This window comes from Phoenix dactylifera, chromosome 4 (assembly GCF_009389715.1).
Source record: "Phoenix dactylifera cultivar Barhee BC4 chromosome 4, palm_55x_up_171113_PBpolish2nd_filt_p, whole genome shotgun sequence".
In the NCBI taxonomy this organism is placed as follows: domain Eukaryota; kingdom Viridiplantae; phylum Streptophyta; class Magnoliopsida; order Arecales; family Arecaceae; genus Phoenix; species Phoenix dactylifera.
The window spans coordinates 27,163,543-27,184,945 of NC_052395.1; the positions used below are offsets into that span (position 1 = coordinate 27,163,543).

The window sequence follows — 21,403 nt, forward strand, 5'->3', positions numbered from 1 at the left end:
CAACCAAAATTCCAGTTGTCAACCCAATTAGCCAACTTGAAGTAATCAACTTTCCCCTTCTTTTTTTTTTACCCACTCCCCCTTTTTATCTTTCTTTGTTTGTATGAGTGGGGTTGCGGTTGAGAGAGAGGGAGCTGTAGAGTAACGGAAGACGAAGGGTGGCGGATGGGTTGGATCTTCTTGTCATCTTATTTTCCTCTATAAAGGGGTGGCACAGTCAACCACCATGCCCCTCTCTATCAATGCCTTGCTATCTCCAAGCCAAAAGGTGTAGTAATAGAAGTTTTTTTTAGCACAAAATCCTTTAATATCCATGATTATTCACTAACAATTTTTTTTCTCTGTTATTTCCCCTCCAACCCGTGCTTCTATAAAATCAAGGATCAAGACATGTGAAATTAGATCCAACAAAACTAGAAGGGCTTGCCATCAAGGAGCAAGCAACAGTTACAAAATACAAACTGGTGGCTAGTGAGAAAGAGGGCAGAGAAAAAGAAGAGACAGAAAGAAAGAGGGAGGAGGGAGCAAATGATAAAGGAATAGAGGCACCCGGTCTTTGGTGGCTGCTGATGTTGTTGCTAGTTACTTGCTGTCAGTGGCTATAGAGATTGAAGGTAAAATTGGGAGGAACAGTATTAGGGGGAGATGGAATTTGGGCACATTTGGAGAAGGGTTTCGAAAATGCAGATTCAAAACAAAAGAGATTTACAAATATAGAAATAAAAATCCATTACATAATGTTTATCAGCTCAGGTCAATCCCAAATTGAGCCCGACCAATTTTGTAGTCAGGTACCCAGGTTAAATCATAAATCTAGTAAGTGGGTTAATTATGAGATCCAAATTTGAGTTAATTGCGCCATGTTCAAGTGAAAACTTAACCCATTTTGACAGGCCTAAGAGGGCATTATATCTTCCTTTCTCTCTCTCATTTCCATTTTCCTTTAAAACCGCTTTGGCTAATGCAAGACCTTCCAATATTATTGCTTGGCAGATTTCACTATCAACCCATCAAGGAAAAATAGACATTTCACTCAACCACTCCTAAGGCCGAAGCTCACAACCACAGAAGAGTATTAAGATATACAGACTCTTAAATTCTGCAAAAAGAAGACATAATTAATTAGGAAGAAATACAAAATAAAAGGATAAAAACAGGGACTCCTGATGAGGACAGAAAAGATAGGTAATAAGACAAGTCACCTAATCTATGATCAAGTTTGAATGCTCAAAAAGATCCCGCCTGCAAAAGAAATTGCAGATATATTTACTTTAATAACAAGTTTACAAATTAAATCATTTCTCAAATCTACAAGTATCTATTGTGTTCAAACGCCCGAGAAAGGCCTTTGTTGCCAAATCAGTAAAGAGAATAAAATTAAATAGCACTCCATACCATTATTATTATATCAGTATGTCTCTGATGGGAGAAAGGCATTATTGATAGACGACCTCAAGTTTGGATAAACCCATTCCAGATTGTTAACATGCTCGTAACGACAAAATATTTAAGAGAGAGAGAGAAGAAGAAGAAGAAGAAAAAGATGCTCCAATATTTCTCTTTCATGAATGCACATCCCACGTAAAGACTGAAAGTCGGAGATTGTTTCCACTCCATTATTATAAAACTAAGGATGCAATCATTATGAATTGACTGGGGTAGGAACTGCTTCAGTATCCAGCAACATTTCACAATATCCTCTTGGTTAAGAATAACTTGAAAGGTAGACAAGTGCCCAATAAACCAATTAATTTCTTGATTTAGTCCCCCCTTGATGTCATATTTTATCTAAACCAGAAAAGCTTTAGACTTCTTAATGACATTTGAAAAACCAGAACCACTTTGTTCATTATATTGATAACTGGAGTTAATAAAAGAATATGAGCACCACCAACCAAGCTAGAAAAAGATTGAGTACTATGTCCCTACAATATACTCAATTACAACATCAACTGCTAGCTTGTGTGAGAAACTAGCCTCACAAGCTAGAAATGTTGTGATGAGTTCTTGGAGTTTTCTTTTCCAATATTTTCAGTACCAACTGTTGACCTAAGGGATTGATTTTGATGATTACAAGACAATTGAGTAGGTTACTAATGCTTGTGTGTTTTTGGAGCAATTTAAGATGTTTTCCAAAGAAGCCTTAGAAGCTTGAACATTTAGAGAAGCATAGAAAAACTCGAGGGATCAAATTTTCAAAGTTGGAGACTAGTTCAAAGGTGATTGAAGGTTTTTGAAACATGAGAGCCGATTCTAGTTGGCTAGAAGTCGACCCTTGGATGTCCATCAGTCAAAACAATGAAGGGATGAGAAGGTCCGAAAGATGATGGATGGAATCAAGGTTTGCCATATCAGACGTACCATATCCTATCGGCACCGAACCGGTATGCAATCTCCTATCGTATTGACACTAAGTACGCGCCTAATCATCCCGTACTATACCGCGTACCAACACTATAATAGAATGATACTTGTATAGGATCCACCGAGACAACAAACCTTGGCAAGAAGCATGGAAACTAGGCTAATTGGATTGACCAGGAGGCCTGATAGTGGTAGTGGGAGTCCTAGCTGTTGCATAAGCAGTAAGGGCCTCTCAAGCTGTCCGACCAATCTGCCTAAGGGCTGAGGAAGAGAAGCAATACTTGATGTGAATTAGTCGTTCGAGCCTCTCATCTCCTCTCGCAGCTGCCAAATGCCTGAGTCTGAGACTCCCAGCCTCTATGATGAGCTCTGACAACTGAATGCTCTCATCCTGCCCATCTCTATCCTCTCACCTCAGACTCTAGATCTATCACTCTCTCACATAGGATGGCGACCAAGTTCGAAGCAACCTCAATACTCTGATCGGCCAACATTTGAGTGATAGTGGAAATATGAGGCACAATATCTGACGAAGGAGCCATAGAAGAACCCTTTGCACTCTTTTCCTACGTTGGATCTCTGGCTAATAGCAATATAGCAGCCATATGGTTAGAGATGGTCTACGCTGATCATCATCCAGCCTGACGAATATAGGTCGTGAACTGCTCTTTCACTGGTGAGTATGCGACTCAAACTGAAAAGTATCAAAAGTATACGTGCTCAAATGTTGCCTATTGCTCTGACTTACTTCTGACTATGGAAGGTCCGGCCTCCCACTTGGTAGAAAAGTAGAACTCAGGACTAAGTCTACTAGGTACGGCCTCTTTAAAGGTGATGGTGGTGACTTCGCCTTAGCTCTGTCATCCTCATCTCTGTCGTCTCTTCCAGCTCCTCTTCTCTTAACCCATTGACTGTTTATCTTGTTGTATCTCATATGTATCTGAATACATCAAATCACATGTGGTCTCCCCTTCAAAATCAATATCATACTGTCCAAACATCAAGATGAGAACCATACCATAAAACAACAAGGTTTTTGACCGAGTCATAAATCGTCGTGCATCTACTGCAACATTAGGGCATATAAGTTCAGAGGAATCTCTTTGATAATATGATACATAATACATATGTCCCGCTCAGATACAAACTCAAATCTTCTTGTCTTCAGATACATAAGTCTCATCTCAATACCCAGTTGATTCGCCTCCACCTTCTCATACTCTGTCACATCCTCCCTACTTGAAATACCCTAGAGCTCGATACGACTCTTTTCCGACCTATCCAAGAGCGCATCATGACCAAGCAAATAAAATATGTGTCCCAACACGTAGCTATCTAATTCAATCTCAACTCCCTTAATAACTAACACCACGCTACTTATCACGAGGTCGGAAAAAGTAGGTACTTAGAGCTACACATATGTTCCCATCCTTGGGCCTCGATTCTCTCTCCCATAGAGAATCCCTCACTCTCTAAAAATGCAAAATCAATGTTTATGCCAATAGTAACATTACGAGTGGCAAGAGGTACCTTACTGGGCGTTCTCTATAAGAAAGATGACTCAGAATGGTGGGAAGAACAAAGTCCAGCTCGAGGAGGTGACAAACGCTCGGCCCATTCCTTCTTTCTACTCCCTTCTTCATGCCCTTCGAAAGATTTTCTTCTTTGACGAATTTTCTTCTTTGGAGTCATGGAAAGCAAATAGGAAGCTAGAAACCCAAGAAATCGAAATGGGAACAGTAGATTTGAAGGATAGAGGGAAGATTAATTTGATTTTTGGCCATTTGAAGGGGGCAAAAACTCTATTTGGGAAGGGAAGAAATAAAGAAATCAAGGTCGGGTTGCCTTAAATTAGGGCCATCGCCCATGAGGGGTCGACACTTAGTGCAAAGGGTTCTTCTATGACTACTTTGTCGGATATGACTGTTGTGCGTCATATTTCCACTTTCACTCAGATGCTGGCCGATTAGAGTATCGAGCTTGCTTCGAACTTTGGTCACCATCTTATGTGGAAGAGTGACAAATCTGGAGCCTAAGGTGAGAGGATAGAGACAAGTAGCTCGATCTGATCAGGATGAAAGCATTCATTTATCAAAGTTGATCGCAAAAGCTGAGAGACTTAGAAGCTTGATCGAGTCAGACAATTGGCTGCTGCGAGAGAAGGTGCAAGGCTCGAGGGACTCGATCACATCAAGCATTGCTTCTCTTCTTCAGTCTATGGGTGGATTGATCAGACAGCTTGAGGTCCTTACCACTTCTGCTAGAGCTTCTGTAGCATCTAGGACTTCCACTATCACCATTAGCCCTCCCAGTCAACCCAGTCAACTTGCTTACCATCTCTTCCAACCATCATTTTCCGATCCTTCTCATCCCTTCATCAGCATTAGGCCTTTTACCAGGACTAGAAGCTGGAAAGCTGGTACCAATGTCTACTAAACCGGGACGAACCGCCCAGCTTGGGCAGTGCCGAACCGATCCGGTGCGAAACCGGGTCGGTTCGCGTAATACATTCAGTTTGGGCCCCGTACCGGCCGGAACCTCTACCAAGACGGTCAAAACCGGTCCTTTACCGACCAGAACTAGCTGGTAAGTGTCTGAACCAGTCGAAACTGACCAAAACCGGCCGAAACCAGTCAGTTCGGTGCAGACTCGATGCTAACCAGCCGGTTCGCACCGAGTCAATCTGGTTCCACACCAAGTTGACACTGTGGACTCCACCTGATGCTTTTAAGCGGCTGCTCAAATCGCCGCTTCTTTTTCCCAAATACACCAAAAAAAATACCAATTCAGACTATCAGAAAAAAGATCCATTCTCATTCCCTCTTTTCTTGAAGGATTTAAAAAATAGCTCAAAAATTGCAAAATAAGAAGAGATGCCAAAATTTTCGATTTAGGCTTAATTTTTTATATATTGTAGATCTATGGACGATCTACACGCTGACATATAATTTTTAATTTTCATGGTACTACTTAATTTGAGAATATTTTATGTTGTTTACTGTAGAATGTAGCATCTCACTAATTATTTTATGATTTGTATCATTTTAAAGAAATAAGATGCATCATCTAAATTAAACCGGGATCATAAAAATATCAAATTAGACTTAAAATCATTAAAAAAGTTCAAAAAAAGTGATTGCCAATTAAATATTCTTGAAAACTAAAAAAATAGGCGTGTAGGTACGGAACCAGCATGCCCTACCCATAACCGTACCGGTTCGGTACAGAATGTACCAGCTACCGACTGATACGGGTCCCAATATCGGTTCAGCAGACCTTGGCTAGTACCTTATCTAGATCATTTGTTCACCAGAAAATATCTTCTTCATCTGACGAGGATTGAACTTCTTCTAATTCTAAACATAGTTCTTATGTATCTTGAATAAATGTTTGTTGTTTGTGACTTTGTTTTTAGTATCATGCTTCGAATATATGTTATGGATGATATTTTTATATATATTATGCACTATCTTTATGGATGACTTTGTATCTTATCTCATTTATCACATGTCCACCCTTTGTGCTATGTATGGTTTTCTTTGATTGATGATCCCAAAAAGAGGGAGTACATATATAATGTGGTAACAAAGCTTGGTACTCTAGCTCCTCTTTGATCTAAATGTCAAGAGTTAAAGATTGATAGCAACCCAAATAGGATCTTCTCTTGCCAAGGGACAATCTATTAATAGATCTTCTCTTTTCAATGGTACAAACTATACCTATTGAAAGGCACGTATGAAAATTTTTATTCAAGCACTCGATTATAATATTGAAGTATCAAAATCAATGGACTATACACACCCACAAAATTGATTGATGGTATGCACTCTTTCAAGCCTGAAAGTAATTGAATGAGTTTGACAAGAAAATGGCTCAACTCAATACTAAAGCCATAAACATCTTGTATTATTCTTTAGACGCAAATGAATTTAATATTATTTCAACTTGAAATTCTGCAAAAGAGATTTCGGATAGACTGGAGGTAACTCACGAAGGTACTAACCAAGTCAAAGGATCTAAAATCAACATGCTTCTACCTACATATAAGCATTTTAAAAGAGAATATAATGAGTCAATTATTGAAATGTTTACTCGTTCTACTGATATTATCAATGGTCTTAAAAGTCCTGCAAGTCTAACTCTAGTAGTGATCTTGTGAGAAATGTACTTAGGTCATTGCCAAGATTGTGGGAGGCAAATGTCACGGCAATTCAAGAAACAAAGGATCTCAACAATTTACCATTGGAAGAGCTCCTTGGCTCGCTAATGATGCATGAGCTAACCATGAAGAAGAATCAAAAAATAAAAAGACAATAACTCTCAAGTCCACGAAGCAAGAAGATGATGAAATGGACCAATCTGAAAATGGAGATGATGAAAAAATGGCGTTAGTCACCAAAAAATTCAGAAGATTCATAAAGAAAAGTCAAGGAATGAGGAAGAGGCCAATGACTAAAGAGAGGGTAGCAAAGAAAAGGAAAAGGAGTAGCCACTTGTATGCTATAAATGCAAGAAGCTCGATCACTTCAAAATGGATTGTCCAATACTCAAAAAAGCTTCCAAGAAGCCAAGAAGGCAATGATGGCTATGTGGAGTGATAGCAATGATTCAAGCTCGGATGAGAACACCCACAATGTAGCCAACTTATGCCTCATGGCCTATGAGGATGAGGTAAATTCTGAACAAACGACTTTGTTTTTGATGAACTTCAAGAAGCCTTTTATGATCTTCTAGATGAACTAAAGAAACTAGGACTGAGGAATAAAGATCTGAAAATGAAAAAACAATGTTCGGCTAATGAAAAGGAAGAAATTTCAAAGGAAAATATGCTAATAATAGAAGAAAAATCAGAACTTAAAGAAGGAAGTAGATAGATTGAAACATATTACACAGAAATTTACTTTTAAGTTCAGAAAAACTTCAAATGATTTTAGATAATGAAAGAGCGGCGTATAACAAGGCCGTTCCTGGTTATAACCTGCAGAAAAAGCAGAAATTTCTGAAAATATTTTTGTTCAAACTTCTAATGATAGTTTGTCAAAATGTTACTCGTTTCAGCTGGAGTAGGTTGGGACATAAATCTCTTATGTTTGTAGTGCCTTAATTGTTTACATTGTCCATTCCGTTCTTTACTTTATTTATTGCTTATACTTATCATTGCACATCACATACACCTTCGAAAGTTATTGTGCCGCTGCACATAATCAATGAAATTTTTGAAATAACCCAATTCACCCCCTCCCCCCCTCTTGGGTTGCTTCGCTACGCAACACCGACTCCATACTGCTTAGTATCAGACATACCATACCAACCAAATATAGGATAAATACATTATGAGGCCTATACGGATAGATGACACATGTGCTTTGCCAACTCCAACAACGTACCATATGCCGTATAAGGGTGTAACATACCAACCAAACCTATATCAGTGCACGATCCGATGCCAAACTATAAACCTTGGTGTCACCACTAGCTCCATGATATGCATTTCATACATAATATTTTACCATCCACATTTGATACCATCCTTTTAAGCTTCAAAACTTATTACATACAAGGCAGCCTTCTTACCTACAAGTTCCTGAATCAAGTTATGATTGAATCAAGTTCCTCTTAGTTTGTATACCTAGCCACAACTAATGAGATAAATTGTTTGAAAATCAAGTTATGATTGAATTCCATTTGCATAATCATGACGGCAAATGAACTATAGGAAGCAAGGATGGCCGAACCATGCTAAACTAGACTAGTTGGGGATCGGCACATTTCAGCCTACCTATTCAAGATGCAGCCGATTTGCTTATTACCCCCTCCACCTCTGCCACCGCTTGCTCGCATTGGATCCAATCCCCCCCCCCTAGGCCGCTCGCGATAGTCCAAGAGCACCTCCCCCCTCATGTTTGAGGGTTTCCAGTAAGTTCCTCCCTCCCTCCCTCTCTCTCTATCTCACTCCACTAGGGTTAGAGTAAGGATTTCCATCGGCCCTCCCCCTCCCTCCCTCTCGCTCTCCCTCCCCCCTCCTGCCTCTCGCTCTCCTTTTCTCCCTCTCATCCTCTATCTGTTTTTGATATGCCCCAAAATGGCATTATACAGATCCGTACCGTACCAAACTAATAGCTGGCCGATATGACCTTCAATACCGGTTCGGCGAACCTTGAATTATAAGGTACAAATATTAGCCCGTAAGTTAAGTTTCCAGATACATGTCTATATATGTATATATGTATAATGCATACACATGTCTATATACATATATATATATGCACTCTTCATACATATATGTGTGCATGTATATATGTACATATTTACGAACATATATGTGTATAAATGTATACATATATGTGCATACATAAACATGTATTTAACTATTTATATGTACTTGTGCACGGGTATTTATATATACATATGTTAGACACATAAATATGTTTTATATGGACAAACTAATATAGATATATGAAACATATGTACATCTACATACGTGTGCACATATGCATATATGTGTATATAAATATGGACATCTCTTTCCAAAGACTATAAAGCAATCTATTCATCAAGCTTCTTAAAGATTCGATCCCATGTGTGTTTTGTAGACTTACTTGAGGGCAAAAGGTGGTTGAGTCAAAGGGGATTTCTCATCCTACAATAAATTAAGTTGATGAATTCTTTGCACCATCATTCATGCACAAAACTAACATTAAAGGAAATAAGAGATTTCTGGCCATCACAGATTCACAGTAGTTGTAAGCAACAGAAGAAGACCTTGAGTTTCTAAGTCTAATCAGTCTCATTTCCACAAGGCTTGTACTTTACATATTTATGTCTTGAAGAATGGGGCCAGGTAGTTGGAGTCCTGCTGGCTTCTCTTTTTTGTCCCCCCCTTTTTGGTGGGAACAGCCGTGCTAAGGATCTAGAAAGTTCATGGCACTATCCTCTGTAACAGTATGCCAAAACCCTCATAAATCAGGACCAAACACCCCACACAACACCCCCACCCAAAAAGAAAAGAAAAAAAAAGGACAACCACCATCATAATTCCTTAAAACTCTTTGAGATTTTTCAATTACACCTTGTGTACAAAACTCCCCATAACTTCATCCAACCTACCTTACTGGTCAATTTGGATCATATCTTTATCAATTAAGGATTGCAACCATCAATATTTTATAATTGGATTTGATCACAATCCTCTAGCAGTGCTTAGCCAAATATGATTTTAGCAATCATGGCTCTAACTTAAAAATATAAGTTCTTTTCTCTGAATCATGATCACAGACTCCCAAATCCTTGCGATCCCCCTTTTTTCTCAATCAATTAGGCACTAATTCCCATTAGATAGATCATAGCTCAAACACCTCCCTTCCAAGAGTGCTTCCCTCAAATGGGGTCTCCCAAACCATAAAACTATAACACTAGTTCTTCTGAGATTGTTCCAAGTAGGTTTAGGTCGATAGAATTAATTACATAAGGTGTGGAACTGATTTTACCTTCTTCATATTTGGATTTCTACATAGGTTTTGTTTCTCTTGTAATTTTAATGAATTGTATTTTTTAATTTAGTATTTGCAATTTTGTAAGTTTCTTTTTGGATTTTTTTAATTCAATATTTGTGATTTTGTGCTTTCCTTTTAATTTATCAATACATGGGAGTGATAACATTAGTAGATTGGATGGTTTAAGTGACGACAGGAACCAATTTCTGAGTTGCTTATCGATTTCAAACTAAAGTTCTTAATTTGTTCATGTCTATCTTGTATCTAGGTGGGTGTCTTAACAACTCTTTATAGACTAGGTATAGCATCTTTTAGAATAATTTGTGTATTGTATGAGCAAGATAATAGGTATAAACAAGAAATGTAATAAAATTTCCATAATGTAGAATTTTGAGCTTTTAATGCTAACACTTTCAGAAGAATACTTTGGGTCGCCACCCACAACATCTGCACCCAAGGATGCAAGTGATGATCCATAGTGGTGCATCCCAACTGTCTTGAATTGGAACGGGAAGATATTGGGTGACGAGACAGGTTTGGGACCTTTGTAGTGACAAACTAAGTTATCACGATTAACACCAACCAGGATAGTATCTAGGACAACTGATATCTCCATCGATGTCGGCAAAACGAGTTCCAGGCACCGTACTAGTTGTCCGACGGGATGAGTCGGTATGGGCCCGTGCCATACGTGTCGAACCCGTACCGACACAGTAGAGGAGGCAGGGGAGAGAGGAAAAAAGAGAGAAGGGGAGGGAGGCCGGCGACTCGGGCAGAGAGTCATCAAAAGCTTGCCAACTTCACTTAAAAATCGCGAAATAAAAAAAGGGTCATACCCCTGTTTCAAATGAAACAAGGGACCCGCCCTGTTTTCCGGCCACGGAGCCCAAAGGAGCGTCCTCCGCGCAACTCGCTGGCCGGCCTCCACCTCCCTCCCTCTTCCTTCCTCTCCCTCTCCCTTTCCCTCCCTCTCCCACTCGCTCTCTCTTTCCTTCTCCTTCTCTCTCTCCGGCAACGGACTTCGTTTTCGTTGTTGGAACCGTGCCAATCAGCAACCGAGACGACTCGGTACAACAAGAACCACCCGGTTTAGGACGGTTCTGCTGACATTGATCTCCATCCTGACGCTTAGGACTAGTTAGCATCTAGGTAATTCACAGAGACGCCATTTTTTGTTTTTTCATTGTTTCTTGTTTTTTATGGTTGTTTATAGATGTTCATATTTTTTAATGTCATAATTAAGATTATCAAATATTTTTAAAGTAATTGGTGAGGTTATGTTTTGAACTTTTTTTGTTGTAGGTTTAAAAAAGACAAGAAAAAAATGAGGTGAAAGAAAAGGAGAGTAGATTCCTAGAGGAGATTACTAAGTTTTAATTTGGATTTGGGGTTGATGGAGGCCAAATTTGAGCTATAGGAGATGGATTTGCAGTTCTCTCTCCTTTCCCTATCACTCTCCCTCTTTTGCAAGCAAGGCAAATAGCCAAAAGAAACATAATGCTAGTACCCAAGGTCCGCCGTACCGGTACCGGTCGGCGTACCGGTGGCCGGCCGGACCGGTACGGTACCGGTCCGGTCCGGTACGTACCGGCGGGTACCGGTCCCGTACCGGCCGGTACGCGGTGGTTTCAAAAACCACAGCGCGCGGCGCTGTGGTTCTAAAAAAAAAAAAAAATCGTACCGGTGCGAACCGGCCGGTTCGCACCGGTACGCACCCGTACCGGCCGGTTCGGATAAAAAACCGGAAATACCGGTTTTTAATCTGTTCCGGTACCGGTCCACGGCCGGACCGGTACGGCATTCCATGCTAGTACCAGTACCTGCATTGTAAACTCACCTATTACCTTGAAAACCTCCCTAATCCTAAATGATGATATAGACCAGCCCTAAAAGGCCTTTAAACAACCATTAAAAAAATAGAAAAACAAAGAGAAGAATGTGTCCAGATTTACGGATGCCAACCAGTCCCAATTACCGGGACAATATCATCTCAATACCATTCTGACCCAATTTCTAACTGCTATGGACTCTAAAGTTGCTATTTAAAACCTTGCTACTACTAGTGGCATGTGCATGAACCTTTAGATCTAGGTTCACAACTAACAATAACCTCAAGAAAGACACCCTCCAAGGTAGTGTAATGGGGTTTGATTCACGAGTTTGTGTGCTCGAATCAATATGATATTTGCCCACAACAAAAAGTACTTGATGCTAGTAGCACGCTAAATCACTTGATACCAGAAGCACTTGATATTCTAGTAGCCCACAACTAGAAGCACTTGATACTAGTAGCACGCTAAACCACTTTCCCCTCTTGACCCGAAGGCGATAACCTTAGCTCCAATCCTAGGCTCAGCATAAATTCTCCAAATGTTCTAAAGTCCTTTCGCTTTGTTGTGGGCGTACTAAATCCCTATCTAAGCTATTGAGGCCTCGAACTCATCCACTTGTAAATTCTTTTCAATAATGAGGCAAATACTTAACACAAATTGTTTGAACTACCTTGATCAAAATTCTTGTTAAGACTTTATCCACTAGCAAGTAGGAGCTTTTCTCGCACTAAGCAAACATGAGGCTCCATGAACAAGGACTAAGATCCTTGCAAAAGTTATCCTTATATCCACCAACACCATAATTTTTGCAATCCTACACCTCTCAAATCATCTAAGTTAAGGTTCACTGAGCCGGTATTGGAGAGGGTACCGGTTGGCGACTGATTCGAAATGGAACGGGTTCATACCATGCCGTTCCAAGGCATACTGACATACGAAGAGTTGTAGAGGGAGGGGGAGAGAGAAAATGAGAGAGGAAGAGAGAGAACGAGAGAGGGAGGGAGAGGGAGGAAGGAGAAGGGCCGAGGGGCACCCTAACCCTTGCCCAAGCAAGAGAGAGAGAGAGGGAAGGAGGGAGGAGGGAGGGAGGGAGGAGGGAGGAGGGTGAGGGAAACCCCTAACCCTAACCCGACCCCAAGAGAGAAAGAGAGGGCAGAGGAACCGCACGATTTGGGCCACGGGTAGTTTAATAGCTGGGGGAAGAGTTTAAGGAGCAAACCGGCCCTGTCTCACTTTAAAAGCCTGAACCGTGTCAGTCCCTGATCGGTCACCCTCCGAGCTAGCCGGTTCAGCGTGGTTCGACAAACCATGATCCAAGCACTAGCATTTGCTACCTAATCATACACACCTTCAACAACCTACCTATAGATTATCCAAGAATTCTCAAATGACTCACAAATTGACTATATAAACTACCAAGAAATCATTCCGTGCAACTAGACCTTAAGATAAGCATGTTATTGTCTAGCTAGTGACCTTGTCCAAATCATTAAGAAATTCTATATCGCGCTCCTAACAAAATCCATATGAAGCCCTTAATTAACAGGCCTAGAAACCAGGTTTGTGCTCCTTTAATTTTGTAATCAAGGGGAGATAGGGCCAGTGGAAAACCTATAAACATCCCTAACAATGAACAATACATAGAAGAGACCATAATTCATCAAGGGAACAAAGAAAGATATTCAATGTTTAAAGTCACATCTATTTATATCCATAAAAACAAGCATGTCATCAAAACATGATAATCGATATTTAAATCTAATAGACCTTATTCATTCAGCTTTTCAAGGAAGTTAATCTTTGTTATTTATATTGTCTCGGTCTTTTACTTAAGACATCATCTATCACAAGTCTCTATCATATAGTTAGATTTCCTCGGGTCATTTTTCGTAATATACCTTATTCATTCAGCATTTGAAGGAAGTTAACCTTTGGAATTTACACTATCTCAATTCTTTACTTAAGACACCATCTATCAACAATCTGTATCATATAGTTAGATTTCATCCTACCATTTTCCATACCATAAAATAAAAAGTGATGCATTGCATGATACATACATTAAACTTAGCTATGAAAAGCAATGCCCACAAAACTAGTATCAGGGACTGTACTGGTAGGTCACCAGTTTGGTATGTACGATTGGTATAGCAAACACCTTGTACCAAGCCAATCTCCCAGCACTTTTTTCTCACTCCCAGTCATGGAACTTCTTGGTTTGGACTGATTTGGACTCGTTTGGCCCGAGTTCCGAACCGACTAGCAAACCGACCCGGTTTCAATCAATTTTGCAAACTTTGCATGCGAGCAACAAGCATCTAGGATTTAGCCAACTATATAGAAAGAGTTCCTTTGAAAATTAGCGGATTGGTGTTATTTACCAAGAATGGTATATCGATTCACTTGTTCATAGATAGTTCTATTTCAGGAATAAAACAAATGAGTCTTACCAAGTGCGAAATACAAAACAATACCTGCACCTTGGTAGCTGTTCGTTGCCTCTCCTCCAACATGCAATTGGGAAAAATCATATCTAAAGAAATCTGACTCTCTATGCTCCCCACAGACCTTCAGGTAAAATATAAATTAAACATATAGCAAATCAATAATCTTCAATAATGGACTGTAATAACCTATAAGGTAAACAAAATATCACGAAATATACAGGTAAAAAAAATTAATAAAATCATACATACATCATAAAGAAAGTTCATGCAAAAAAGGCAAGCAGGGCAAGTTATCATACATCGCAGTGACAAACATCATCGAAGTTTGGCATTGTGCAGTTAGCACAAAACCACTTCTTGATAACAAAATGACTGACAGGTTCCCAGTCGCTATCATCATCATCCTCATCATCATAATATTCTTGAAGATACAAGTCTTGTAATGTGCTGCTATTCTGCTTCAAGTTTTCTTCTGCTTCACAACTCTCATGTTGCCCATGCAAACAAGCATTTTCATTAGCATTCACAACATTTCTCGGCCTTGGTGTGGGTTCATCAGCCATGCATTCAGATAAATCAGATTGGTTGGTCCTAGCATTGCACATTTCATCATTGTCCTCTCCAAAAAGTTTTTGCTCAAGACAGTCTTCACGAAAATATAAAGATCCTTTGCTTCCTTCGGGAGCTGATTTTCCCTGGCATTCATACAACAAAGAAAAGCTGCTTTGGCTCTCTACTCGATCAACTTGATTGTGCATTTTACTCTCCAGAAACACTATCCTCTGCTGAGTATTTAGACAAGTTTTTCAGATGCAACAGAAATAGGCATGGAAAATTCTCCTCGAAGCTGTCAATGGAATTTGCACTATCCACATAATTCAGAAATGGACAGCGTAAACCCATATGCAAATAATCAGAGCCAGCAGCAAAAGGAATTATGCCAAAGAATGAAAAGGAAACATATGATAGGAACTAGAAAAGATGTCCATGAAGATGTATAAGAGGTACAAGGTATTAACATATAACGTTGCAACAAGGTAATTACTCATAGACTTCCCTTCTGCTAGTAGAAGTGTATGCAAAAGAAATTGACTTATCATGCTCACAATATAGCAGAAAATTGCATCACAAAAGTCAGCATTTGTCATAAATCACAGTAAAAACAGTCATGCATCTAGGGTAAAAAGATGCTCTAGAATACAACATGGAATTATAAAGAATAAGTATTAGGCACCAACACATTTGGATACAGCATGAATATATGCAAAATACTTGTTTTATTTTTTTTAACTGAAAATAAAAGTAAGGTTCCAAGAATCCAAATAAATCTCGGATACATCTGGGATATTTCCCAAACACTGTTGGGGAAGGATTGCAGATTACCAGGTAAGGTTCATTGGGATTTGAATCTAGATTCACAAAACTGTTTCATCTTGAGCTCCATACACTTTGTTCTTTGTGCTTATTGGGAGAGGCAAGAGAGTGGGAGGGACAAGGGAAAGAGAGGGAGAGGGAAGGATGGAGGGAGGGAAGGAGACCAGTCCAGTCACAACATCCAATGTTGAGGGGGGACCTGGTGGAGCAGCAATGATGCCTGGCATCCAATGAGACCACAGCAAATTAATATTTTCTTCTTTGCTAATCATATTTTACTCTGCAACCATTCACCTTCTCTGTTTACTCACCTCATCCTTCCCCAGGCTTGAAGAAACAACCATACTGCAGCACAATACACCCTATATTGAGGTGTACCGGGGTGTGTATCGGATATTGTACCAAGGCACATTGACGAACTGTGAGTCAATACATATGTGCCATGCCAGCACATGACCAGAATGCCCTGGTACCACGATACTTCAAACCTATTCTCCTACTACTAAAAATCTCTACAGTCATCAACACAAGCAGAGAACCATGAATAACTGTGTCTTCTCATGTTGGCATTTTAAATTGGCTTTTCGATAATTTAGAGTAGCAGTACCTGTTTTGAGCAGCTAGACTTAAATGAAATATATATAATTTTAATATATATATATATATAAATTTTCTCCTGTATAGATTCATACTAAGATGAATTCGAGGTTTTCAGTTACACAAGAATATTAGAACATCTGCTAATTAAGGTTTTACCAAATATTACTGCAACCAGGGCCATCAATAGTCCAAAGGATCCTATTAAGTCAAATCAAGACATATTTTTTTGGGAATCTGTGGTCATGGAGTCAAAGCATGACCTAAGGGGGCGTTTGGTATGGGATCATCGTCCCAAGATCAAGGGTGACGTAAGTGGAGGTAATGAGATCACCGTGTTTGGTAGCACCATGGTGATCCTACGTGGCGGTGATCCTAAATCACCTCCACTCCTTAAATCACCACCCAACCCGGTGATGGGATATCCGTCCTTGAGGTCAGAAATCTTAGATCACCCCAAAGCAGTGATCCTGGGTTGAAAATTAAAGACAAAAATACCCCTCAATTTAGCAAAAAAATTGATATATCAATATACCATCAATATATTATGTCAATGTTATATATATATAATATTATGTTGATATTATATATTATATTAATGATACATATTATATTATAATATATTACAAATCATATTATTATCATATTATTATTGAAGGATAATTTTAAATTATAGTAGAAATATATTATTATATTTTATATTTATATAATGAAAATATTTAATATATTACTCCTATTTACCTTATTTTTCTAATCAAAATAATTATTAGTATTAAAAATATATTATAAGTATAAATACAAATATTAATTCTACAATGAAAAATAACATATTTTTATAAGATTAATAATTTATAGGAGTAATAAATATATTTTTATGGAATATATTAATAATTAATATATTGATAAATATATTAATATTTTATTATAATATATTTTATATGATTAATAAATATATGATAAGGGCTACTAAAAGTAGAATATGTGACAACATTATGGAGCTATTATAGGAATTAACACATTGACTTACATTTTTGATTCATGAGAATTAAAAACACATAAAAAATCCATCTAAGATATATCAGGAGTATTTGTGGTATTATGTAGTCGGTGATCTTGGATCTTCGTACCATACCAAATAAGTTACTCATGGATACCTGAAGATTTTTAATTACTAGACCATAGCCTGCCAAACACATTGATCTTAGATCACTGGAGATCAAATCACCCCAGCATTCGGATCATCGGAGATCTTAGATCACCGTGGTGATCCTGTTGGGGTTACCAAACGCCCACTAAAGTGACAAATCAGCATCATCCAAAAAGGCAAAGGGTAGAGGAAGAAGCTGGGCTGAGGATGGAAACTTCATGACAAAACAAGTTACTTAGCCTACATCCTCTAGCCAAAGTAATGTATCTTCTAAGGAAACTTTGGAAGGCATATGGACATTTAGCCCTACTTTGTCACATGATTAAATGGATTTAACAGAATAAAATCATTTTTTCTGATTCACTCCATTTTATCCCACCTAAAACCTGTATGCATTAGCGGAACACTATTATTAAGAATTTCAAGAGGTTTTTCACTCACTTGTTCCTTCGGAGCAAAATAAAGATATTTATCTTGAAAAAAATAGTATAACAGAGTTATTCCTCCATTTTCACCTAACTTATTACTCCTCCACTTTCCCACAATAACTCTATTTAACAACCAAACAGGCCTTGGGCAAAAGGATTTTGAGCCTAAAAAAGAAAAAGGCAATTAGAGAATTGATCTTAGGAGTCATTTAAACTTGCAACTTCAGAGCATCTACATGGTGCGATTGCTAGGATGTTCATTCTATCCTGAACCTCAGAAAACCCTTACTATGTAATAATATATTGTTATGTTGATAAAATTTCAATTTAGTCACTTATCCCTTGTTATAATAATTTAAGGACCAGACTACAAATACAAAGGGCGAGCTTTGGAAAGTTAAAGAAGGTTAGGGAAAAATGGATGGTAAGGAATAAGCATCACATGTGATGGATGAACAGAAGCATAGATGAGGTCACCCATAAATTTTCTTCTTTGGGTAATAAACAAAAAGTTAGCCTACATTCTTGAAACAATAATTGAGCTCATATACTTGGAGTGCTGAAACATACTTTGTAAAGCATATCTAGGGCATGTCTGGTTGAGGAGAGTTAGACTCTCGAATGAAAATGGAATCGAGTGACTCCCATTCCAGTTGTTTGGTTGGGGGGAGTCCCACTTCCATTCCGATTTCAGAGAGGAATGAAAATGCCTCAATCCCCCAAAACGCAATCCCTACTCTTCTCTAGTATTCAAATTTCATTATGATTCCAATTCTGATCACAAATCAAACATGTCTGAGGATATGGCTATTCTAATTCCCATTCTAATCCATTCTAAATCTGATTTTGATCACGAACTAAATGCACCCCTAAAATTGCAATCTACCTTAGTTGTACAAGCATAAGCCAATCTCTTATGATGCCATATAATATTGAACTATAAATGTTTTAAATTATATACATAACCTACAAGAGAAAGGAAAAGAAGGAATCTTTACACATCAAATCCAATGACAATGATGATGATGATGATATTTATTATTTATATTTTGGTTAAATTCTAACATCATATGGAGTTACATGGTGGTATATAGACACTAAATAATCAGGTATGTTGTTCATTTCAAGAGACACATTATATATGGGTGTATGGTGGTGAAAACTAGACTTTTGTGCTTCTATGTGTGATTTTCTTTACTTTTTTTCATTTATCTAGTTTACATTAAGTCATGTTTCCATTTTTCACCTTTTCTTTATAACTTTCAGACACAGATCAAAAAGAACCTCAGAGCTTTCGATTCGACAAATGATTCAGTCCTAGTCCACCTCCTTTGTGATTTTTGGCTTGAAACCAATCTCGTAAATGCTGGTTATCAGGGATGACACAGTCACCAAAATTTTCCTCATCAATCACTCAATGAGATTGGCAATTTTCAATGAACTTGTGATTTTGAAAATGTTTAAAAATGTTGATGCAAATTATGCTTTGACCAATAAGATGCTTAGACAATTTAAACAAAAAAGTGGCATAAAATATGTCCTTATCACTAACAAAACATGCTTAAGAAACTCAGCTTGTAAGGAAAATGAAATCCTTACTGATATACTGCATGACAAGATTGGTTACATGCTTTCTTTAGAAAACCTATTCATATAATGATAATTAAGTACTAATACAAGTAAGCCATGTGAAGACTTAGTTCATGAAATGTGGGACTTAATGAAAGAAAAAGTGAAGATAGCATTAGATCAGAAGGGAAGAAAAAGGATGATCGTCAACATTTGATGCAGTGGTACAAAACATTTTAGTTGATTGATGGGGCAAAAGCAACACAGTACCTCACTGCTTGGCATGGTTGTTGAATGCAAGATAATTTCTAACTTGCAAATCGTAAACATTCTCTTTTATGTTCACTACCTAATCATGGTTGTTGAATCCAAGTAATTTCTAAACTTTCAAATCTTAAACATTCACTTTTCTATTCTCTATCTGATCATGGTCCATTAATTATCCCAGTTTCTTAGTATAGTATTATATCTCAACTTCGTATAATGAGGCTCCAAACCATGTTCCATCGAATTTATAACGGCTAAGGATACTATGCAGCAAAAAAATAATGGTCAATGCCGAAAATGCCAACTTTCCAACAAGCTATAGAAGGGCCGGCAGAACATAATCCCATACATGATAAAGGAATCCTAGTCCAAAGATCCTGTAAGTTATTTTTGAGGCCTCTAAACACATACTTCAGAGCTTGGCTTTATAGTTACTCAGGCAGCCATGGTCCTCTTTGGTTCACTTAATAAGGAGCAGACAAAAACCATATTGATCTTTCAGCACTCATAATTATTAATCTTTTTTGTTTTCTAATAAAGAGGGGGGAAAGCATGCTACCAACTAAAATACCCCAATCAGACAACATAAGAGACAGAAAACAAGCATCCAGTTAAACGATTCAGGAATCTAAAGTAGGGTCCCTCCTATTTCACCCCACCAACCAACATCTACATTCCAAGGCTTCTATTATCGTAGAAGAGCGGCGAAGAAAGAAGCATTATAAAAGAAGATGATGATGATGATGAGATTACCGGAGCTAGTGTAGGAGATCGAGATCTGGGGAAGGAGTTGGGAACTGGGGGCTTTGTCTTGGCCGTTCGGCGCTGTAACCGGAGTTTTGGGACGGCACGGCGCTGATTGATGTCCCCAGGAGGAGTTGGGGGTGAAGGTGGAAAGGGTATTAGGGCAAACGGGAGAGGAGAAAAGGAATTGACGCACCGCCGGGGTTCGGGATTTATTTTAAAATTTCTTATTTCATTTCAACCGGATGGATATCTGCATGCAGGAAGAAACTCACACCCGGATCCGGGAAATTGTAATCATGGCTTTATCCAGATCCAGATCCGGATCCGGATAGACCTGGAACTCTGTGTGCGTGCTGCGGGATCCGGATCCGGATCGACCTGGAACTGTGTGCGTGCTGCGGGCGGATTTTATCGGACCCGGTTTCAGGTTTTCAGCATTTCAAGGGGCAGGAAATGCGAAGGGACATTCCGGCCAACAGTTTCAGCATTTCCAAGGTGCATCATTGTCACACGGTGTACGACATTTTGTGGATTATGTTTCGCAATCGTACTAATGCAAAATTTCTGCAATCACAAGAACACTAGAATATAAGAATACAGCAGTAGAGCCATTTTGTTTTTTGGTAACTAGTAAAGCCATTTTGTTAAGTCCATCAGATTAAATTCAAAAAGCTTCCAGCATTTTAATATCTTTTAAATCTTGAAAATCGAACACTTTGCGTAGATTCTTTGCAAAGTAGTCAGTAATGGATCTCGTCAAATTTACACAATGAGAATAAACAAGATAATATATAAATTATTTAATAAAAATTATATACATATATAGAGTTAACAGCTATTATGTAGATATCATACCAATAAACTTTGTCACCTTTTTAGGAGTCGAACTTAATTTTTTCATCCATTATCTCTTCCTTATAAGTAGTAATGACTGGTCTATTCTTGTACCTATGAATAAATAAAAATCAGTAAAGTTTTATTTCAATAATTTTTTTATAGTAATTCTTTTGAAAATCTAATATGGGTCTAAAATAGTAATGAATAACTTTTGGTATGTTGATTAGTTCAACCGATCAACAAAAAAAAACCAAAAATGTTAAAAACTTTATCATGCTACTTAGGTACTCTCTATCACATA

The 21,403-nt window shown here is 38.3% G+C and overlaps 1 protein-coding gene across 1 annotated transcript in view; it reads right to left on the bottom strand.

The window, feature by feature from the left end:
- LOC103720603 (histone deacetylase 15) overlaps positions 1-20,487 on the bottom strand; it is a 64,895-nt gene extending 44,408 nt beyond the window's left edge. Inside the window, 3 exon segments of the mRNA XM_039126041.1 lie at positions 14,164-14,257; positions 14,436-15,001; positions 20,272-20,487. Coding sequence (XP_038981969.1) covers positions 14,164-14,257; positions 14,436-14,894 — 553 coding nt within the window. The 5' untranslated portion in view covers positions 14,895-15,001; positions 20,272-20,487.
- Between the last annotated feature and the right edge of the window lie 916 nt (positions 20,488-21,403).